Raw genomic sequence first — 22257 nt, 5'->3', positions numbered from 1 at the left:
CTTCTGCTCTCTCAACCACACTCTTTTTATTTCCACATGTCTCTCTCACCCTTACATTACTTACCAGATCAAACCACCTCACACCACATACTGTCCTCAAACATCTCATTTCCAGCACATCCACCCTCCTGTGCACAACTCTATCCATAGCCCACGCCTCGCAACCATACAACATTGTTGGAACCACTATTCCTTCAAACATACCCATTTTTGCTTTCCGAGATAATGTTCTCGACTTCCAAACATTCTTCAAGGCTCCCAGAATTTTCGCCCCCTCCCCCACCCTATGATTCACTTCCGCTTCCATGGTTCCATCCGCTGCCAGATCCACTCCCAGATATCTAAAACACTTCACTTCCTCCAGCTTTTCTCCATTCAAACTTACCTCCCAATTGACTTGACCCTCAACCCTACTGTACCTAATTACCTTGCTCTTATTCACATTTACTCTTAACTTTCTTCTCTCACACACTTTACCAAACTCAGTCACCAGCTTCTGCAGTTTCTCACATGAATCAGCCACCAGCGCTGTATCATCAGCTAACAATAACTGACTCACTTCCCAAGCTCTCTCATCCACAACAGACTGCATACTTGCCCCTCTTTCCAAAACTCTTGCATCCACCTACCTAACAACCCCATCCATAAACAAATTAAACAACCATGGAGACATCACACACCCCTGCAGCAAACCTACATTCACTGAGAACCAATCACTTTCTTCTCTTCCTACACGTACACATGCCTTACATCCTCGATAAAAACTTTTCACTGCTTCTAACAACTTGCCTCCCACACCATATATTCTTAATACCCTCCACAGAGCATCTCTATCAACTCTATCATATTCCTTCTCCAGATCCATAAATCCTACATACAAATCCATTTGTTTTTCTAAGTATTTCTCGCATATATTCTTTAAAGCAAACACCTGATCCACACATCCTCTACCACTTCTGAAACCACACTGCTCTTCCCCAATCTGATGCTCTGTACATGCCTTCACCCTCTCAATCAATACCCTCCCATATAATTTACAGGGAATACTCAACAAACTTATACCTCTGTAATTTGAGCACTCACTCTTATCCCCTTTGCCTTTGTACAATGGCACTATGCAAGCATTCCGCCAATCCTCAGGCACCTCACCATGAATCATACATACATTAAATAACCTTACCAACCAGTCAACAATGCAGTCACCCCTTTTTTTAATAAATTCCACTGCAATGCCATCCAAACCTGCTGCTTTGCCGGCTTTCATCTTCCGTAAAGCTTTTACTACCTCTTCTCTATTTACCAAATCATTTTCCCTAACCCTCTCACTTTGCACACCACCTCGACCAAGACACCCCACATCTGCCACTTTATCATCTAACACATTCATTAAACCTTCAAAATACTCACTCCATCTCCTTCTCAGATCACCACTACTTGTTATCACCTCCCCATTTGCCCCCTTCACTGAAGTTCCCATTTGCTCCCTTGTCTTACGCACTTTATTTACCTCCTTCCAAAACATCTTTTTATTCTCTCTGACATTTAATGATACTCTCTCACCCCAACTCTCATTTGCCCTCTTTTTCACCTCTTGCACCTTTCTCTTGACCTCCTGCCTCTTTCTTTTATACCTCTCCCACTCATTTGCATTTTTTCCCTGCAAAAATCATTCAAATGCCTCTCTCTTCTCTTTCACTAAATAAATAAATATAGAATAATAATAAATATAGAATAAAATAGTTTCTTATCCGTACTATACTAAGATGCAATTGTAACATCCGCTGTATAATGGATATATGATTATTTCAGGTGCTGATGTGATGGGTGCAGAGAGATACTCTAGTTGATGACTCAAATGAATGAAAGGCAAAATGGATGCTGGTAAGGATTATGTGCTTATTAGTTTTACAAATATTTTAGGCTATAAACGTAGTAGTACCCTTTTATTGCTATAAATTCTCTGACTTTGGCAATAAATATTAAGGGATATTTTGAGATCTTCCTTTGAAAAGTATAATGCACATGCCTTTAATGAACTCTTTGAAGGACTTCCGTAATGTTTACCTTTTCATGCGTAGTAAGAGCATAAGAATGTTATGCTAACTTTTATTGTCTTACAGGATTTTGAAAATTGCTAAGTGGCTGTTTTGGGTGATGCAGGACTTGAACATAACCTTTGATTATATAATTGTGTTCCATTCCTTCTATAATTTCTCTTTCTCGATATGAAAGGTACCGTCTCCATCCTGAAAACTACTTCCTAAAAGAACATGATGGGCAACATAAAACAGTCCTCCCAAGTGCGGATAGCTATTGTAAATTCATATGTATTCAATGAGATTTGCATCACTTTCATCAACAGGATCCCCTATTTCTTGGTCATGCTTATATATGTTTTTTACCTGCCCACTTCCACACAGTTTTCCACCGGAAGTTTTAAATGGAGGTTTTTTTTTTCTTTTTGAACAGGAGACATGTACCTTGATGAAAGGGACAAGGTATGATTGATTAGAATAAATAGAGTATATTCCCTGAAGATAGGAGAGAAAGAATACCGCTCGTTTATCTTTTGCATGTCATAGGAGGCAACTGGGAGAGGCAGGAGTGGGATTTGAAATCCTCCATTCCTGTGTTACTTTCCAAAAGAAGGAACTGAAAAAAGAGCCAAATGAGGATCTTTTATTCTCATAGGCTCAGTTGTCTGTTCTTGATGCTACCTCTTTCACACAGGAAATAGCTTGTATGAAAAAAGTATGAAAATGGTCTTACAACTGAAAAAGTCGTTCTGTTTTAAGAGCATGTAACAGTGTGTTCTTTTCACATGTAAATTAGAAATGTACAGTATTGCTGCTGTCATGTATAATGATTCTTGAAGGTAAATCAATATTTATAAGTTTGAAAAGTTTTATTGGATAAACTTTGATTAACGTATTGCAATGTTTTATAGCAAATGCTTTCCAATACAGCATGATAGTTCAGTTCAAGAAATCATTATTAAGTTCATTGTTTTTGATATGTTTGCAACTTGCAGAATGCTGGCATATTTCATTGTGAGAAGGGGCAGATTAATTGTTTGAGGGAAATTTGGTTATTTTGACTTTGGAAGCCCAGTATAGGACCTTGTTTCACAATCTCCTGCCCTCCCAACATTGTGGGATGTTGTGTCATTTCCTAGATATTTCTCCTTTTTTTCTACTTTTGATTCTTACTTGTCCTTCACAAATTTTTCTCATTTTCAGTGTGCAACCTATGGTTCTACAGCCATTTCTCAGTAGTGTTGGCTGTATTATATTCACCAAAACTATCATCACAGATATTCACCATACCCTTATTCTCAGGAAGGATGATTTATAACTTTCATGTACTTGTATATCTTTTTGTTTATGATTACATGATGTTTAATGCCAGTACAGAATATAAAACTGTGGTAAACGTCCTCTTATCTGATTCTAAGATATTTTAAGAAGTCAGATGCACTGATAATGATTACAATAATCACTTTTGAAAATTAACTTAGAAGAATTCATCTGATCAACTTCAAGCAATGATTATTCATAACAGATGCAGCTGAGCAATACTGCTGTTACCGAGAGTATGGGAGGGTGTCACAGAGCATGGATGGAATGGATCAAGACTAGATTGTAATTGTGAAGTATGCATGGGTATGTGTATTTGCACCTGTGAATGTAAAGACTGTGTGAGGTAAGCATGATATAAGAATTTCGGGAGAAATGTGAATATATTAATGGGTTTAAGAAGGAGAGAAAGTGGTTGTAATGGATGATATGAATGTGAAGGTGGGATGTGATGAAATTGGTAGAATAGTTGGTAAATGGGGGTTGCTTGGAGTAAATAAGAATGGAACTTGTAGATGTCTATGCTGAGAGGAGGATCATACCTTGCCTGGTTGTTGGGAGGATTAGTGACAGGTGTGGAGTGAGCCAGAACTACAGTGTTTGTCAATTTGCACTCTTTTTCCTAGTAATGCAATCATGTGTGAATGGGTTTAAAATGTTTGATTACAAGACTTTTGATATTTAAGAATAAAAGGGGAAATGCATGGTGGACTGATGAGATTAGAAATGCTGCAGAAGAGAAGGAAAAGGCATATTATAGATTCCTCGAAAGGAATTCAGCAGTAAAGGATGATGGAAGAATATAAGATGTGCAAGGATAATGTTAAGAAGCTGATAAAGGAAACCAAAGTAAGAGTAGATGAAGATTTTTGGAAGAAAGTTTAGATCAGTGTTTAGGAAAAATGAGATATTGTACTGGAATGAGGTGGAAATGGAAGGAGATTGATATAAGAGTGGAAATGAAGATGTGAGAATTAAGGAACGGGAATTGCTGAATCAAAAGGAGGAAGTGAGAGGAAGACGGAAGGAGAATTTTGAAGAACTGTTGGTTGGATGTGGGAGAAGGTTAGGCAGCTGTTGCTATATGCTTGGGTATGGGGGATGGAAAGAAAAGGATACAAGTTCAGATACCTATAGCAGGGAGGCAAAAAGGGCAGCAATGAAGTTGAAAGTAGGAAAGGCACCTAGAGTGGATGAGATTATTGCTGAAATGTTGAAATTTTGAGGAGAAAGTGTAATAGACCTGATGCGCAGAAAGTTTTGCCTGAGAATTGAGCGAAAGCTATTATTGTTTCTTTATTCAAAGGAGAAGGTTATAAGGGTGTATGTAGCAATTACTGGGAATACTAGAGTTGCCTTTTGCCTGTTAATGGTGAAGAATTAGGAGCTAAGAAGTGGTACTAGAGTTCTCTGGTTATGGAGGCATTTGCCATGGCCACCCCCCTTGAGGGAGTTTCTAGAGAATGGGCATTAGAGATAGGAAGAGACAGAAGTTTTTAAGTATACCAGGAAAAGTTTATGTAAGAATTTTGATTGATAGTGATGGAAGTGACTGATTGCAGAATAAGTGAGGAACAAGGTGATTTTAGGAAAGTTAGGTGATGTGCAGATTACATTTTTGTAGTGGGAATGAATGTGGAAAAGTATCAAGCAAAGGTAAGAAGCTGTATGGAACTTTTATGGGTCTGGAGAAAGCATATGACAGAGTCTAATAGAATGCTTTATTGGGTGTGTTAAGGATATATGGATTAGGGGAACAACTGTTGAATATTGTGGAAGCCTCCTATGGAGGATCAGATGCATGCATAAGAGTGGATGGAGAGTTGAGCAAAAGTATCAGTATTCATGTGGTTGTGAGGCATCATTGTGTCCATTTTACCCAGATTGTACCTCATTATGAGCAAGGATACTTGAAGGGGAAATAGCCAGCCTTTTTCTTATAATTTTTAACATAACTTTTCGAACAGTTAGTACAGAGTGGTGATGAGTTTGAAAAGAACAGTCTGTTGAGAGGTTTAAAAAAAGATCACTTTTTTTTATGATGATGATGGGATGTTGCCACATTTTCATTTGGAGTAGTAAAACTGAATCCATGAAAATCAGTCATTTATTGGGAAACTTTGAAAATTTGAAGTTTTTCCATTTGACAGGTTTTATCTTCTCAATATAGACACTAACAGATTTTATCTATATAGATTTTACATATAGTTTTTAAGTAGGCTCTGTCTTTTTTCCCAATTCTTGCTGGATATCTTAGAGCTGCTGGATATTCTATGGAGCTGTTGAATATCCTAGGCAAGAGAGGGAAGTGTATGACTAATTATGCCTCTCATTTTTAGTGCCTGCAAAAAATGTAACTAATATGTCTTTGGGAACAGTCTGAAAAAAATTCTTTTAAAAACTAATGCCATTGTCATATGCTAATCCATAACAACCTTATACAGCCAACATATGTACTGCTGAAGACCCAATGTTTAACCTGTGTACAGCTGCTAGTTTTTACAAAGTCATTAAGTGATGAGCTCAAGTTTAGGTTGTATATTTTATTGACAAGTTTGTCAACTCCTTGAGTTTGTGTATGATTTATGTTGTGATATGGTAAATGTCTTCTGTGTGTGATATGATAAGTGAAATGATGAAATATGGTTAGCACCTTAACTGAAGGGTGTTGGACATATGCGTCCATATGGATGTAAGAAGGGTCACACCCTTCCATAGAAATTGAGAAAATAACATTTCTTTATTTGATGTATATACCAATCAGTTCACATTGCAAATGATAATAATTTTTCATTACTAATAAAGTCACCAAACTCGGACTAGGTTTCATCATGGGCAAGTCACCAGAGGAATGTGGATAGATCACTCAGCAGTTTATAGTGACAGCTTATTTGTATACAGATCTCGGGATAAGTTTAGTTAATTGATATGTCAGATAGTACTATTTCTTGTAGAATGTTTTTTTATTAATGATTTTTTTTATTATTGGATATTAAAGATGATTATTTCTATTGATAATGCTAGTTGAACAAGTTCCCTGATGCATTTTTAGCTCTGCTTCCACTGAAAAAATTTCTACAAGCACCCATTGTCTTGGATTTTTATTCTATGAAAGATCATTAATTTATGGCATATGGGGATATTCCTGATATGTTCTTTCAGGTGTTATATAGATATGAAATGTATTTATGATATTTTTCAGTAATACGGGAGGACCCTGTTCATAAGTTGAATTGTTCATACATCAGAAAATATAGAAAATGCATAAAAATAGAGTAAATACTTATACCTGAGTGTAATAATGTATTAGCTATTGTATTGTCCTAAAATTTTAGGGACAATAAGATAATTTATCCCTGGGGATAGGGGAGAAGAATACTTCCCACGCATTCCTCACGTGTCGTAAAAGGCGACTAAAGGGGACGGGAGTGGGGGGCTGGAAACCCTCCCCTCCTTGTATTTTATTCTGTATTTCTAAAAGGGGAAACAGATGGAGTGTCTAAATGTGTGTGGATGAAACCAAGATGAGAAAAAAGGAAAGATAGGTAGTATGTTTGAGGAAAGGAACCTGGATGTTTTGGCTCTGAGTGAAACGAAGCTCAAGGGTAAAGGGGAAGACTGGTTTGGGAATGTCTTGGGAGTAAAGTTAGGGGATAGTGAGAGGACAAGAGCAAGGGGAGGGATAGCACTACTCCTGAAACAGGAGTGGCGGGAGTATGTGATAGAGTGTAAGAAAGTAAACTCTAGATTGATATGGGTAAAACTGAAAGTGGATGGAGTGAGATGGGTGATTATTGGTGGATATGCACCTGGGCATGAGAAGAAAGATCATGAGAGGCAAGTGTTTTGGGAGCAGCGGAATAAGTGTGTTAGTAGTTTTGATGCACGAGACCGGTTTATAGTGATGGGTGATTTAAATGCAAAGGTGATGAGTGATGTGGCAGTTGAGGGAATAATTCGTGTGCATGAGGTGTTCAGTGTTGTAAATGGAAATGGTGAGGAGCTTGTAGATTTATGTGCTGAAAAAGGACTGGTGATTGGGAATACCTGGTTTAAAAAGAGAGATATACATAAGTATATGTATGTAAGTAGGAGAGATGGCTAGAGAACGTTATTGGATTGCGTGTTAATTGATAGGCACGCGAAAGAGAGACTTTTGGATGTTAATGTGCTGAGAGGTGCAACTGAAGGGATGTCTGACCATTATCTTGTGGAGGCGAAGGTGAAGGTTTGTAGAGGTTTTCAGAAAAGAAGAGAGAATGTTGGGGTGAAGAGAGTGGTGAGAGTAAGTGAGCTTAGGAAGGAGACTTGTGTGATGAAGTACCAGGAGAGACTGAGTACAGAATGGAAAAAGGTGAGAACAAAGGAGGCAAGGGGAGTGGGGGAGGAATGGGATGTATTTAGGGAAGCAGTGATGGCTTGCACAAAAGATGCTTGTGGCATGATAAGTGTGGGAGGTGGGCAGATTAGAAAGGGTAGTGAGTGGTGGGATGAAGAAGTAAGATTATTAGTGAAAGAGAAGAGAGAGGCATTTGAATGATTTTTGCAGGGAAATAATGCAAATGAGTGGGATATGTATAAAAGAAAGAGGCAGGAGGTCAAGAGAAAGGTGCAAGAGGTGAAAAAGAGGGCAAATGAGAGTTGGGGTGAGAGAGTATCATTAAATTTTAGGGAGAATAAGATGTTTTGGAAGGAGGTAAATAAAGTGCATAAGACAAAGGAAGAAATGGGAACTTCAGTGAAGGGGGCTAGTGGGGAGGTGATAACAAGTAGTGGTGATGTGAGAAGATGGAGTGAGTATTTTGAAGGTTTGTTGAATGTGTTTGATGATAGAGTGGCAGATATAGGGTGTTTTGGTCGAGGTGGTGTGCAAAGTGAGAGGGTTAGGGAGGGTGATTTGGTAAACAGAGAATAGGTAGTAAAACCTTTGCGGAAGATGAAAGCTGGCAAGGCGGCGGGTTTGGATGGTATTGCAATGGAATTTATTAAAAAAGGGGGTGACTGTATTGTTGACTGGTTGGTAAGGTTATTTAATGTATGTATGACTCATGGTGAGGTGCCTGAGGATTGGCGGAATGCTTGCATAGTGCCATTGTACAAAGGCAAAGGGGATAAAAGTGAGTGCTCAAATTAGAGAGGTATAAGTTTGTTGAGTATTCCTGGTAAATTATATGGGAGGGTATTGATTGAGAGGGTGAAGGCATGTACAGAGCATCAGATTGGGGAAGAGCAGTGTGTTTTCAGAAGTGGTAGAGGATGTGTGGATCAGGTGTTTGTTTTGAAGAATGTATGTGAGAAATACTTAGAAAAGCAAATGGATTTGTATGTAGCATTTATGGATCTGGAGAAGGGATATGATAGAGTTGATAGAGATGCTCTATGGAAGGTATTAAGAATATATTATGTGGGAGGCAAGTTGTTAGAAGCAGTGAAAAGTTTTTGTCGAGGATGTAAGGCATTTGTACGTGTAGGAAGAGAGGAAAGTGATTGGTTCTCAGTGAATATAGGTTTGCAGCATGGGTGTGTGATGTCTCCATGGTTGTTTAATTTGTTTATGGATGGGGTTGTTAGGGAGGTGAATGCAAGAGTTTTGGAAAGAGGGGCAAGTAGGAAGTCTGTTGTGGATGAAAGAGCTTGGGAAATGAGTCAGTTGTTGTTCGCTGATGATACAGCGCTGGTGGCTGATTCGTGTGAGAAACTGCAGAAGCTGGTGACTGAGTTTGGTAAAGTGTGAGAAAGAAGAAAGCTGAGAGTAAATGTGAATAAGAGCGAAGTTATTAGGTACAGTAGGGTTGAGGGACAAGTCAAATGGGAGGTAAGTTTGAATGGAGAATAACTGGAGGAAGTAAAGTGTTTTAGATATCTTGGAGTGGATTTGGCAGCGGATGGAACCATGGAAGCGGAAGTGAATCATAGGGTGGAGGAGGGGGCAAGAGTTCTGGGAGCGTTGAAGAATATGTGGAAGTCGAGAACATTATCTCGGAATGCAAAAATGGATATGTTTCAAGGAATAGTGGATCCAACAATGTTATACGGTTGCGAAGCGTAGGCTGTAGATAGAGTTGTGCAGAGGAGGGTGGATGTGCTGGAAATGCGATATTTGAGGACAATATGTGGTGTGAGGTGGTTTGATTGAGTAAGTAATAATAGGGTAAGAGAGATGTGTGGTAATAAAAAGAGTGTGGTTGAGAGAGCAGAAGAGGGTGTTTTGAAATGGTTTAGGCACATGGAGAGAATGAGTGAGGAAAGATTGATAAAGAGAATATATGTGTCAGAGGTGGAGGGAACGAGAAGTGGTAGACCTAATTGGAGGTGGAAAGATGGAGTGAAACAGATTTTGAGTGATCGGGGCCTAAACATGCAGGAGGGTGTAAGGCTTGCAAGGTATAGAGTGAATTGGAACAATGTGGTGTACCGGGGTTGACGTGCTGTCAGTGGATTGAACCAGGGCATGTGAAGCGTCTTGGTAAACCATGGAAAGTTGTGTGGGGCCTGGATGTGGAAAGGGCGCTGTGGTTTCGGTGCATTATTACATGACAGCTAGAGACTGAGTGTGAACGAATGGGGCCTTTGTTGTCTTTTCATAGTGCTACCTTGCGCACATGAGGGGGGAGGGGTTCGTTATTTCATGTGTGGCAGGGTGGCGGTGGGAATGAATAAAGGCAGACAATGAATTATGTATATATGTATATGTCTGTGTATATATATATATATATATATACACAGACATATACATATATATATATATATATATATATATATATATATATATATATATATATATATATATATATATATATATATATATATACGTTGAGATGTATAGGTATGTTTATTTGCGTGTGTGGACATGCATGTATATACATGCGTATATGGGTGGGTTGGGCCATTCTTTCATCTGTTTCCTTGCACTACCTCGCAAACGCGGGAGACAGCGACAAAGCAAAATGAAAAGAAAATAGATAATAAGATGTTTTGGAAGGAGGTAAATGAAGTGCGTAAGATGAGAAAACAAATGGAAACATCGGTGAAGGGGGCAAATGGGGAGGTAATAACAAGTAGTGGTGAAGCGAGAGGGAGATGGAGTGAGTATTTTGAAGGTTTGTTGAATGTGTTTGATCATAGAGTGGCAGTTATAGGGTGTTTTGTTCTAGGTGGTGTGTGAAGTGAGAGGGTCAGGGAGAATGATTTGGTAAACAGAGAAGAGGTAGTGAAAGCTTTGTGAAAGATGAAAGCCGGCAAGGCGGTGGGTTTGGATGGTATTGCAGTAGAATTTATTAGAAAAGGGGGTGACTGTGTTGTTGACTGGTTGGTGGGGATATTCATTGTATGTATGGTTCATGGTGAAGTGCCTGAGGATTGGCGTAATGCCTGCATAGTGCCATTGTACAAAGGCAAAGGGGATAAAGGTGAGTGTTCAAATTATAAAGGTATAAGTTTGTTGAGTATTCCTGGGAAGTTATATGGGAGGGTATTGATTGAGAGGGTGAAGACATTGTACAGATCATCAGATTGGGGAAGAGCAGTGTGGTTTCAGAAGTGGTAGATGATGTGTGGATCAGGTGTTTGCTCTGAAGAATGTATGTGAGAAATACTTAGGAAGAAAAAAAAGGTGGATTTGTGTTTTAGGAAGAAAAATAAGGTGGATTTGTGTGTAGCATTTGTGAATCTGGAGAAGGCATATGATAGAGTTGATAGAAATGGTTTGTGGAAGGTATTAAGAGTATATGGTGTAGGAGGTAAGTTGTTAGAAGCAGTGTAAAGTTTTTATCGAGGATGTAAGGCATGTGTACAAGTATGAAGAAGGGTGTGTGATGTCTCCATGGTTATTTAATTTGTTTATGAATGGGTTTGTTAGGTAGGTGAATGCAAGAGTTTTGGAGAGAGGGGCAAGTATGCAGTCTGTTGTGGATGAGAGGGCTTGGGAAGTGAGTCAGTTGTTGTTTGCTGATGATACAGCGCTGGTGGCTGATTCGAGTGAGAAACTGCAGAAGTTGCTGACTGAGTTCGGCAAAGTGTGTGAAAGAAGAAAGCCGAGTGTAAATGTGAACATGAGCAAGGTTATTAGGTTTGGTTGGGTTGAGGTATAAGTAAATTGGGAGGTAAGTTTGAATGGAGAAAAACTGGAGGAAGTGAAGTATTTTAGATATGTGGGAGTGGATTTGGCAGCGGATGGAACCATGGAAGCGGAAGTGAGTCACAGGGTGGGGGAGGGGACGAAGGTTCTGGGAGTGTTGAAGAATGTGTGGAAGGCGAGAACGTTTATCTCGGAGAGCAAAAATGTGTATGTTTGAAGGAATAGTGGTTCCAACAATGTTTTATGGTTGTGAGGCATTGGCTATAGATAGGGTTGTGCAGAGGAGGGTGGATGTGTTGGAAATGAGGTGTTTGAGGGCAATATGTGGTGTGAGGTGGTTTGATCGAGTAAGTAATGAAAGGATAAGAGAAATGTGTGGTAATTAAAGGTGTGTGGTTGAGAGAGCAGAAGAGGGTGTATTGAAATGGTTTGGTCACATGGAGAGAATGAGTGAGGAAAGATTGATCAAGAGGATATATGTGTCAGGTGAAGAGAATGAGGAGAAGTGGGAGACCAAATTGGAGGTGGAAGGATGAAGTGAAAAAGATTTTGAGTGATCAGGGCCCGAACATACATGAGGGTGAAAGGCATGCAAGGAATAGAGTGAATTGGAACGATGTGGTATACTGGGGTTGATGTGCTTTCAATGGATTGAACCAGGGCATGTGAAGTGTCTGGGGTAAACTATTGAAAGTTCTGTGGGGCCTGGATGTGGAAAGGGAGCTGTGGTTTCAGTGCATTACGCATGACAGCTAGAGACTGAGTGTGAATGAATGTGGCCTTTGTTGCCTTTTCCTTGTGCTACCTCGTGTGCACGCAGGGCGAGGGGGTGCCATTTCATGTTTGGTGGGGTGGCGGCAGGAATGGATGAAGGCAGCATGTATGAATTATGTACATGTGTGTGTGTGTATATGTCTGTATACGTTGAAATGTATAGGTATGTATATGTGCGTGTGTGAGCGTTTATGTATATACATGTGTATTTTGGTGGGTTGGGCTATTTCTTTCGTCTGTTTCCTTGCGTTACCTTGCTAACGTGGGAGATAGCAAGAAAGTATAATAGAAATGAATATGAAAATTCTTCTAAAGTAGATGTGAATCGAACATTATAGTAAGCATCAGTTATTGAAAAAAGTGCACATTTAAGTGGTTTGTGGTTTTTATGATAATGGATTGGATGTAGGCCAAGGGAATAAATGTTTTTTGGAGCTTGTTCATAAGAATGTGTGTTCGTAAGTCAGGGAACCCTTGCACTGGAGTCATTGAATGTTAGGTCATGGATACATGTTCATAACATATATGAGTGGTGATAACGATGGGAATTCATGGATTATCACCCATTTCTCTTGTGTATTATCATTAATATATGTTAAAGAAAAGCAGGGATTTGCATTTGGCATTTATTTATCTGGAGAAGGCATTCAATAGGGTTAATAAAAATGCTTTTTGGAGGGTATTACAGAAATGTGGTTTTGGAGGAAAGCTACAAGAAACGGGAGAGTTTTTACCAGGAGAGTAAGGCATGTGTGCGAGTATGAAGAAAGGAGGGTGAGTGGTTCCAGGTGAAGGTGATTCTTTTGTAGGGGTGCGTAGCATCCTTACTGCTACTTAATCTGTTCAAGTACTTCAGATGTATATCCTGTGTGTCATAGAAGGTGACTGAGAGAGATGGAAGTTGAGGCTGGAAATCTTCCCCTCCTTTAGTATTGAATTGCAAAGGAAGGAGCCAAATGAGGAGTTTTCTTTCAGGCTTAGTTGTCTGTTCTTGGTGCTACATCACTAAGGTAGGAAATAGTGAATACCTATGAGAGAGAGGTGTGAAACACCATTCTTAATCTGTAATGCATGATTTTCTGCTTGGGTTCTCTAGAAGAATGTTTTTGTGGTCATGCATCATTTTAGATATAACTTTTTACATAGATTGGTACTTAATTATTCAAAGTATAACATACTTCAAATTTGATATGCATGTACAGTATACCTATCTGCCCATCTGTATCTGATGCATATTCCCTTCAAAGAACTGCCTCAAGGGGATGCCATTTCTTTGTATTTAGTGCCTCATTCATAACAGGCCACGGGCAGAAGGCATTTCTAGTGAAATGTTCTCAGAGTTTCCTGCCAACTACTATTTGTTGTGGGAGGGGAGGATCATTAAGTGTGTGTTGCTGAAGTGTGAAGCAGGTGTAACCTTTTTTATATACTTGTAGAGTTGGTCATTGATTATGGAGTGGTTTGGATGGGAAGAGTACAGTATATGAGAAGGAATTTTTGATTTGCTTAAGACTGTAATTCTGTTATGAAGGATTCAGGTAACATTGTAGCCTTAATGTTCTATTTAAAGAAAGTGAGGTCATCATTCATTTATTCTTGATGATGCATTGACAAAGTGGGAGAGGCATTTGATTATGAAAAGCCCTTCTTTGGGGCTCCTCAAGTCCCCAGTAAACTGGCCATGTCTGCTGGGTGGGACCACAGTTCAAGAAGTCTGTACTTCTTTGTGAGATGAGGGCATAACAGTTGAGGAGTTGTCATCTTAGGATTAGTGGTCTTGTTAATGTTGAATATGTGTTTGAAAGGTTGGAGAGATGAGTTATATCCGGAACTTAAACAAGAGAGATAATCCATACATGCCTGGGAATGTAGCTTTAGATGAGGATATGACAGATGGAGTGGTGTTCAATACTTAGTTGGGAAGGTATTTGTTCAGAGCTTGTTTGGTCATTTCAATTTGGATTTGTTTTATCGCTGTTGTATTTGTTAGGGGAGGGGAGTATCTCTAAGGATGGGTTGCTGAAGTATGAAGCAGGTGTAACTTTTTGTAATATACTTTTAGAGTTGGTCATTGGTTATGGAGTGGTTTGGTTAGGAAGAGTCTAGTGCTGTTGCTAAGAACTGAGTGTTGAGCATATTGAGGTGAGATGATATTGGAAATATTTTTTTTTTTTTTTTGTGCAGGTGTTGACTGCTTTTGGTTGTTAGGCAGCAAGTGAGCAGCGAAGACTCCAATGTATTAACCAGTGGTAATTGATATCCACTTATACTTGATTGCTTGAAGGAACTTTTACCCAAAACTGGGGAATACTGGATTTGGTAACATTACATCACTTACACATTATTCATTGTGTGGTACACTTGAATCTTTCCAATGCCAGAATATCCCATGTTATCCTTATTAGAGCCATCTTACCAGTTGAATTGTTCAAGTTTGCCATTTCTAAACTCTCAGACACTGTTTAGGTAAAACCACACTAATGCTCAATCCACATAACTTTTGATATTTATTTATATGATATTTTAGCAGTGATGAGATATTTTTGAAAGACTTCTTGTCTTGCAGATAGGATTGAAATTACATCAATATGTAACTCGGAAATAAATAGAATGTTTTCATTGCTATTTATGTAAAGCCGTTAAGATTTATGCACCCCTGACAAATGGTTAAATAATGACTTTGCCTCCCTTTAGCTCGCAGAAGTCAGGACATTCGGAAGATGCTGAACCCAGACTCCCGGTCTCTGATGGGTAAAACTTTATCAGTCTCTGCCACTTTGCATTTACCTCCTTGAAGTGTTTCAAAAACACACTTCCATAAAGTTTCCTAATTTTACACCTTCTCATAGAATGTTTTACTTTACACACTGTTGATTTTTTATTTATACATTTTGTTTCAGGTATTTCTTTTGGGCTTGCAATTGCTGTGTGCATTGATTGGTTTGCTTGATTCCCCATTAATTTTAAAACATAGGTGGACTCCTATGTGTTACAGTTTATGTTGTGATTGTACAGTTTTAGAAGGGTCATTGGTGTATATCTTAGTCAAAGTTCAGTAGCAGATCTATATCTTTTTATAGATATCTACATAAGTTCTTGGCTTAAAATGTGTAGTAGGTTGGGCATAATGATATTTTTGCATGGACCAAAATTAGGACATAGCTAATTAGTGGAATATTGCAGGGAAGTTTGACTCCTTATCTTTCAACAGACATACCAGATTCTTGTTTCTTTTGCTTATGTTTGTTAGATTGTCGAATATTTTTAGATTTTGTGAGATTATTAATTTTTTTCAGCTTTTAGTTCAAGTAGGAAAATATAGCTGAATTCCAAATTCATATGTACATTCTTATGGACACCCTGAAGTTTTGTAATTCATCATTCTCTGTACAGTATAGAAATTTTTTAACGTAAGATTACATATTCTTTTGATCTTGTGCTCACTTTCACAGATGGAATTGAATCACCCATTTGTACCTATATACATAGACATACTACTCATCCACAGTTTCTTATATCAGTATAACCACACATTTAAACTATAATAGACATTTACCTGTAAGGGAATGAAAGGTTTGCATTACTGAAGGGTGTATGTGTGTCATTTTCACAATTTGGTGCTACATTGCTAATGTGGGAAATGGTGAACAAGCATGAAAAAAAATCTTGTATGCTTTTTACCTTAGATATTTCATACATTAGTGTAAATGGTCATGGTGTGTTTGTTCGTAAACAGTAATGTTGATTTATTGACTGAACAATAATGTATTATACAGTGAAACCTTATTAATTCATTTTGATTTGGGAAAGTGAAAGAAAGGTTACTTTGTTACCATACACTCCAGATCAGAGTAGGTGGATTATGTAGTACACATCAATATTTGTACCTTACCCCTTGGTAAGCTTGAGTCTTTCAGTCTTATCGAATCTTACTTTCATGAATGCTCAAACACCTTAGAAAGTTGATGTTATTCATCAGATTTTTGCTCATTTTCTACTCTTTCCTTTTTCCCTCCTTTTCCTACTTCTCTTTCTTTTTTTTTTCTTCTTCCTACTTCTCTACAGGAAATCAATGCTCATACGAGTTGCATGGTCATGAGGCAGTACTACCAGGGCATATGCTTTGCTTCCCTATATGTGCATTTGATCCTAAATCTTTGTACCTCATTTCCTTTCCCATACTGGCCACTGACCTTGTATTTACCATCGTTCCCTTTATTTTATTTGATAAAGTTTCATTGACAAAAGAAAGTCTTTATAGCACTTAACACTGGCTTTCTGATTGTGTGTTGAACATCATCCAAAGAACTTGTGCATATGTTACTGTGATGTGTATTTTGTCAACAAAAAAAATTTGGCTCAGGATCTGATTACACTGTGTGCATCATCCACTTGAAATTTACAAAGAATATATGACCAAAAATATTGGAGAAAATAAAATGTTTTTCAATATTTATCATGGCATTCTACAAACTCTTTGTATTATACATGATGATTTTTATTGCTCTCTAATGACTCTGATAACTGTATTGGAGGGGCATAATGTCATTCTATATCATTCAATGAGGGAATTATCTACAAACATAGATATGTAAAGGTAGATAAAGAACAAGTAGAAATAACGTGCATATGATATCATAGGGTGGGGGAGGGGGCGAAAATCCTGGGAGCCTTGAAGAATGTGTGGAAGTCGAGAACATTATCTTGGAAAGCAAAAATGGGTATGTTTGAAGGAATAGTGGTTCCAACAATGTTGTATGGTTGCGAGGCGTAGGCTATGGATAGAGTTGTGCGCAGGAGGATGGATGTGCTGGGAATGAGATGTTCGAGGACAATGTGTGGTGTGAGGTGGTTTGATCGAGTAAGTAACGTAAGGGTAAGAGAGATGTGTGGAAATAAAAAGAGCATGGTTGAGAGAGCAGAAGAGGGTGTTTTGAAATGGTTTTGGGCACATGGAGAGAATGAGTGAGGAAAGATTGACCAAGAGGATATATGTGTCGGAGGTGGAGGGAACGAGGAGAAGTGGGAGACCAAATTGGAGGTGGAAAGATGGAGTGAAAAAGATTTTGTGTGATCGGGGCCTGAACATGCAGGAGGGTGAAAGGAGGGCAAAGAATAGAGTGAATTGGAGGGATGTGGTATACCGGGGTTGACGTGCTGTCAGTGGATTGAATCAGGGCATGTGAAGCGTCTGGGGTAAACCATGGAAAGCTGTGTAGGTATGTATATTTGCGTGTGTGGACGTATGTATATACATGTGTATGGGGGTGGGTTGGGCCATTTCTTTCGTCTGTTTCCTTGCGCTACCTCGCAAACGCGGGAGACAGCGGCAGAAAAAAAAAGGAAAAAAAAAGATATCATTAGTATGTTGGATATTATAGAACTGTTATTTACAAATGAATACATGAAAATATGATATGAAAGACCAAAAACAGATTTACAGTTTATTTTTTTTAAACAGTTATGGGCTGTTCACCATCAGCTACCCAACTGTGATTTCATTTTACCATGAGATGCCCCCCCATCAGGGTCTTTAGAGTGTTTAATACTGCAAATTTACACTTGAAGGAGGTCATGCATCCATATGTAAACAAGGGAATCCTATTACTGGAACTACATGTAGGGGTTTTATTTGTTTATTTAAAAACATCAGTGTATCATCCTTGCAGGGTGATGATTTCTAGTTGCATTGCATATTGTGTGAGATCACTTGACCTGGTTCAGAATCCTCTAACCCCTTGCTTTCATGTGAGGTTAAAAGCCCTTCACCCTTTGCTAACCATACATTCAGTGTTAGCAGCCTAAGAACATGTGGATCCACTTTCTGCCAATTGGCTACTCCCAACCCACAGTGACATCATTGCCCTGTTTACTTTTGGTTGGACAGCCTGGCCACCACATTATTCTAGGGTCCTCACATGTTTTAGGTACTTTCCTTTATTTGCCCCCATTGCTGTAGTTGGGCTATTCAATACATCCTACTTATGAATCTCTCTGTAATGCACTTGGTGTGTAGCTTAGATTTATGTAGATTATTATTTATGATGATTATATGACTATTGGAGCACTTTCTTTGAAGATGCTCCTGCAGTTTCAAGGCTGCACTTCATCCAGTAACAGGGAAATATTGGACCTCTTTGGAATGAGAAGTTTCTTAAAGAGACTTAGCCACAAGCAAGAGGTAGTCATCAAATGAGGAGGAGATTTAGTTAGTTTTGAAGGAATATTGGATATGTTTGATGATTGGATGGTGACTTAGGGTGTTTGGTTTGGGGTGATATGTAAAGTGAGATTGTCACAGAGAGTGGTTTAGTGAAGAGAGAAGAGATGATGAAAGCCTTATGTAAAATGAAGTATGACAAGCCTGCTGAAGTGGGTTTTATTGCTGTTCATGTTTGTTAAGAAAGGGGGTAACTCTGTTGTTGTTTGGTTTGTCAGGATTTTCAGTGTGTGTATGGATCATTATAAGGTGCCTGATGATTGGCAAAATGTGCATAGTGCTAATATATAAAGGCAAGGGGGATAAGTATGAGTATTCTTACTATAGAGGTATAAGTTTGTTGAGTGTGCGTGGTAAGTTGTATGGGAGGTTAGTGACTGAGAGAGTGAAGGAATGTACAGAGCATCAGATGGGGAGAAGCAGTATGGTTTCAGAAGTGGTAGAGGATATGTGAATCAGATTTTGCTTTAAAGAAATACTTAGAGAAACAGATGGATTTGTATGTGGCATTTATTGATTTGAAGAAAGCATATGATAGAGTTAATAGGGCTGCCTTTTGGAAGGTCTTAAGAATATACAGTATGGGAAGAAACCTGCTAGATGCAGTGAGGAGTTTTTATCAAAGATGTAAAGCATATGTATGATTGGGAAGAAAGGAGAGTGAATGATGCCAAGGGAAGGTTGGGATGCAGCAAGGGTGTGTGATGTCATCATGATTGTTTAATCTATTTATGGATAGGTTGGTGAAGGAGGTACATGCAAGAGTCTTGGAGAGGGGGTGAATGTGCACTCTGTGGGGATAAGATGACGTGGGAAGTGAGTCAGATATTGTTTTCTAATGATACAGTAGTGGTGTTATAGATTTGAGTGAGAAACTGCGGAAGTTGGTGACTGAGTTTGGGAGTGTTTGAAAGGAAGAAATTGGGAGTGAATGTGAATAAAAGCAAGGTTCCCTCCATTGCTGATATATATATCCTCTTTGTCAACCTTTACTCTCTCATTCTCTCCATATGTCCAAACCATTTCAGCACACCCTCATGAGCTCTCCCAACCACACCCTTATTATCACACATCTGTTACCTTTTCATTGCATACCAATTTAAATCACCTCACACCACATATTGACCTCAGACATTTCATTTCCAACACATCCACCCTCCTCCATATAACTCTATCCATAGCCCATGCCTAGCAACCTTATAATACTGTTGGAACTACTATACCTTCAGACATACCCATTTTTGCTCGGCAATAATGATGTCTCCTTCCACATATTCTTCATTGCTCCAAAAACCTTCGCTCCTTCCCCCACCCTGTTACTCTCTTCCTTTTCCATGGTTCCATTCACTGCTAAGTCCACTCCCAGATATCTAAAACACCCCTTCCTCCAATTTTTCTCCTTTCATACTTACATCTCAATTAACTTGTCCCTAAACCCTTGCTCTTATTCACATTTACTCTCAAATTTCTCCTTTCACACACTTTTCCACACTCAGTCACCAACTTCTGCAATTTCTCACCTGAATCAGCCACCAGAGATGTATTATCGGCAAACATTAACTGACTCGCTTCCCAGGCCCCCTCATCTCCGACAGACTTCATACTCGCCCCTCTCTCCAAAACTCTTGCATTTACCACCCTAATCATCCCATCCATAAACAAGTTAACCATGGGGACATCACACACCCCTGCCACAGACCAACCTTCACTGGGAACCACTCACTTTCCTCTCTTCCTACTCTTACACATACCTTACATCCTTGGTAAAAGCTTTTCACATGCTTCTAACAACTTACTTCCCACACCATGTACTCTTAAGACCTTCCACTAAGCATCTCAATCAACACTATCATATGCCTGCTCCAGATCTATAAATGCTACATACAAATCCATCTATTAAGTATTTCTCACACTCATTTTTCAAAGCAAATACCTGATCCACACATCCCCTACCACCTCAGAAACCACGCTGCTCTTCTCCAATCTGATGCTCTGTACATGCCTTCACTCTCTCAATCAATACCCTCCCATATGGTTTCCCGGGAATACTCAACAGACTTATGCCTATGTAGTTTGAAAACTCACCTTTATCCCCTTTGCCTTTGTAAACGAGATGTGTGGGAATAAAGTGAGTGTGATTGAGAGAGCAGAAGAAGGTGTGTTGAAAAGACTTGGACATATGGAGAGAATGAGGGAGGAAAGGTTGACAAAGAGGATGTAGGTGTCAGAGGTGGAGGGAACAAGGAGAAGCGTGAGACCAAATTGGATAAAGTGAAAAAGATTTTGAAGAATTGGGGCTTGAACATACAGGAGGGTGAAAGGTGTGCAAGGAATAGAGTGAATTGGAGCACTGTAGTATACTGGGATTGATGTGCTGTGAGTGAACTGAACCAGGGCATGTGAAATGTCTGGGGTGAACCATGGAAAGGCCTGTGGGGCCTGGATGTGGATAGGCAGTTGTTCAGACCCCGATCGCTCAAAATCTCTTTCACTCCATCCTTCCACCTCCAATTTGGTCTTCCACTTCTTGTTCCCTCCACCTCTGACTCATATATCCTCTTTGTCAATTTTTCTTCACTCATTCTCTTCATTTGACCAAACCATTTTAATGCACCCTCTTCTGCTCTCACAACCACACTCTTTTATTACCACCCATATCTCTTACCCTTTCATTACTTACTCGGTCAAACCACCTCACACCACATAGTGTCCTCGAACATTTCTTTTCCAACACATCCACCCTCCTCCGCACAACCCTATCTATAGCTCATGCCTCGCAACCATATAACATTGTTGAATCCACTATTCCTTCAAACATACCCATTTTTGCTCCTCCAGATAATGTTCCGTGCCTTCCACACATTCTTCAACGCTCCTAGTACCTTCACCCCCTCCCCCACCCTGTGACTCACTTCTGCTTCCATGGTTCCATCTGCTGCTAAATCCACTCCCAGATATCTAAAACTCTTCATTTCCTCCAGTTTTTCTTCATTCAAACTTACCTTCCAGTTAACTTGTCCCTCAACCGTACTGAACCATTCAAACTTACCTTCCAGTTAACTTGTCCCTCAACCGTACTGAACTTAATAACCTTGCTCTTATTCACATTTACTCCCAGCTTTCTTCTTTCACACACTTCACCAAACTCAGTCACCAACTTCTGCAGTTTCTCACCCAAATCAGCCACCAGCGCTATATCATCAGCGAACAACAATTGACTCGCTTCCCAAGCAATCTCATCCGCAACAGACTGCACACTTGCCCCTTTCTCCAAAACTCTTGCATTCACCTCCCTTACAACCCCATCCATAGACATGAAACAACCATGGAGACATCACGCACCCCTGCCGCAAGCCAACACTCACAGCGAACCAATTACTTTCCTCTCTTCCTACTTGTACACATGCCTTACATCTTTGATAAAAACTTTTCACTGCTTCAAGCAACTTACTTCCCTCACCATATACTCTTAATACCTTCCACAGAGCATATGCATGTACATATCCATATTTGCTGCTTTCAACCATTCCTGTTGCCACCCCACCCTACATGAAATAGACAGCGCCAGGAACAGACAAAAAAAAGGCCACATTCGTTCACACTCAGTCTCTAGCTGTCATGTGTAATGCACCAAAATCATAGCTCCCTTTCCACATCCAGGCCCCACAAACCTTTCCATGTTTTACCCAGAAGCTTCACATGCCCTGGATCAATCCATTGACAGCATGTCCACCCCGGTATACCACTTCGTTCCAATTCACTCTATTCCTTGCATGCCTTTCACCCTCCTATATGTTCAGGCCCTGATCACTCAGAATCTTTTTTACTTC

At 39.4% G+C, this 22257-nt stretch overlaps 1 protein-coding gene across 3 annotated transcripts in view; it reads left to right on the top strand.

Moving 5' to 3' along the window:
* Window positions 1-22257, top strand: part of LOC139755054 (USP6 N-terminal-like protein) — a 335539-nt gene that overhangs the window by 21915 nt on the left and 291367 nt on the right. For 2 of the 3 annotated variants that reach the window (XM_071673062.1, XM_071673061.1), the window contains exon 2: window positions 1810-1881. In XM_071673062.1, coding sequence (XP_071529163.1) covers window positions 1860-1881 — 22 coding nt within the window. In that variant the 5' untranslated portion in view covers window positions 1810-1859. Of the gene's footprint in view, window positions 1-1809; window positions 1882-14901; window positions 14959-22257 lie in introns of all 3 variants that reach the window. The other variant, XM_071673060.1, reaches the window with a different exon arrangement.

The sequence above is a fragment of the Panulirus ornatus genome, chromosome 18, assembly GCF_036320965.1.
Source record: "Panulirus ornatus isolate Po-2019 chromosome 18, ASM3632096v1, whole genome shotgun sequence".
Classification (NCBI taxonomy): domain Eukaryota; kingdom Metazoa; phylum Arthropoda; class Malacostraca; order Decapoda; family Palinuridae; genus Panulirus; species Panulirus ornatus.
This window is presented reverse-complemented; position numbering and strand designations above follow the sequence as displayed.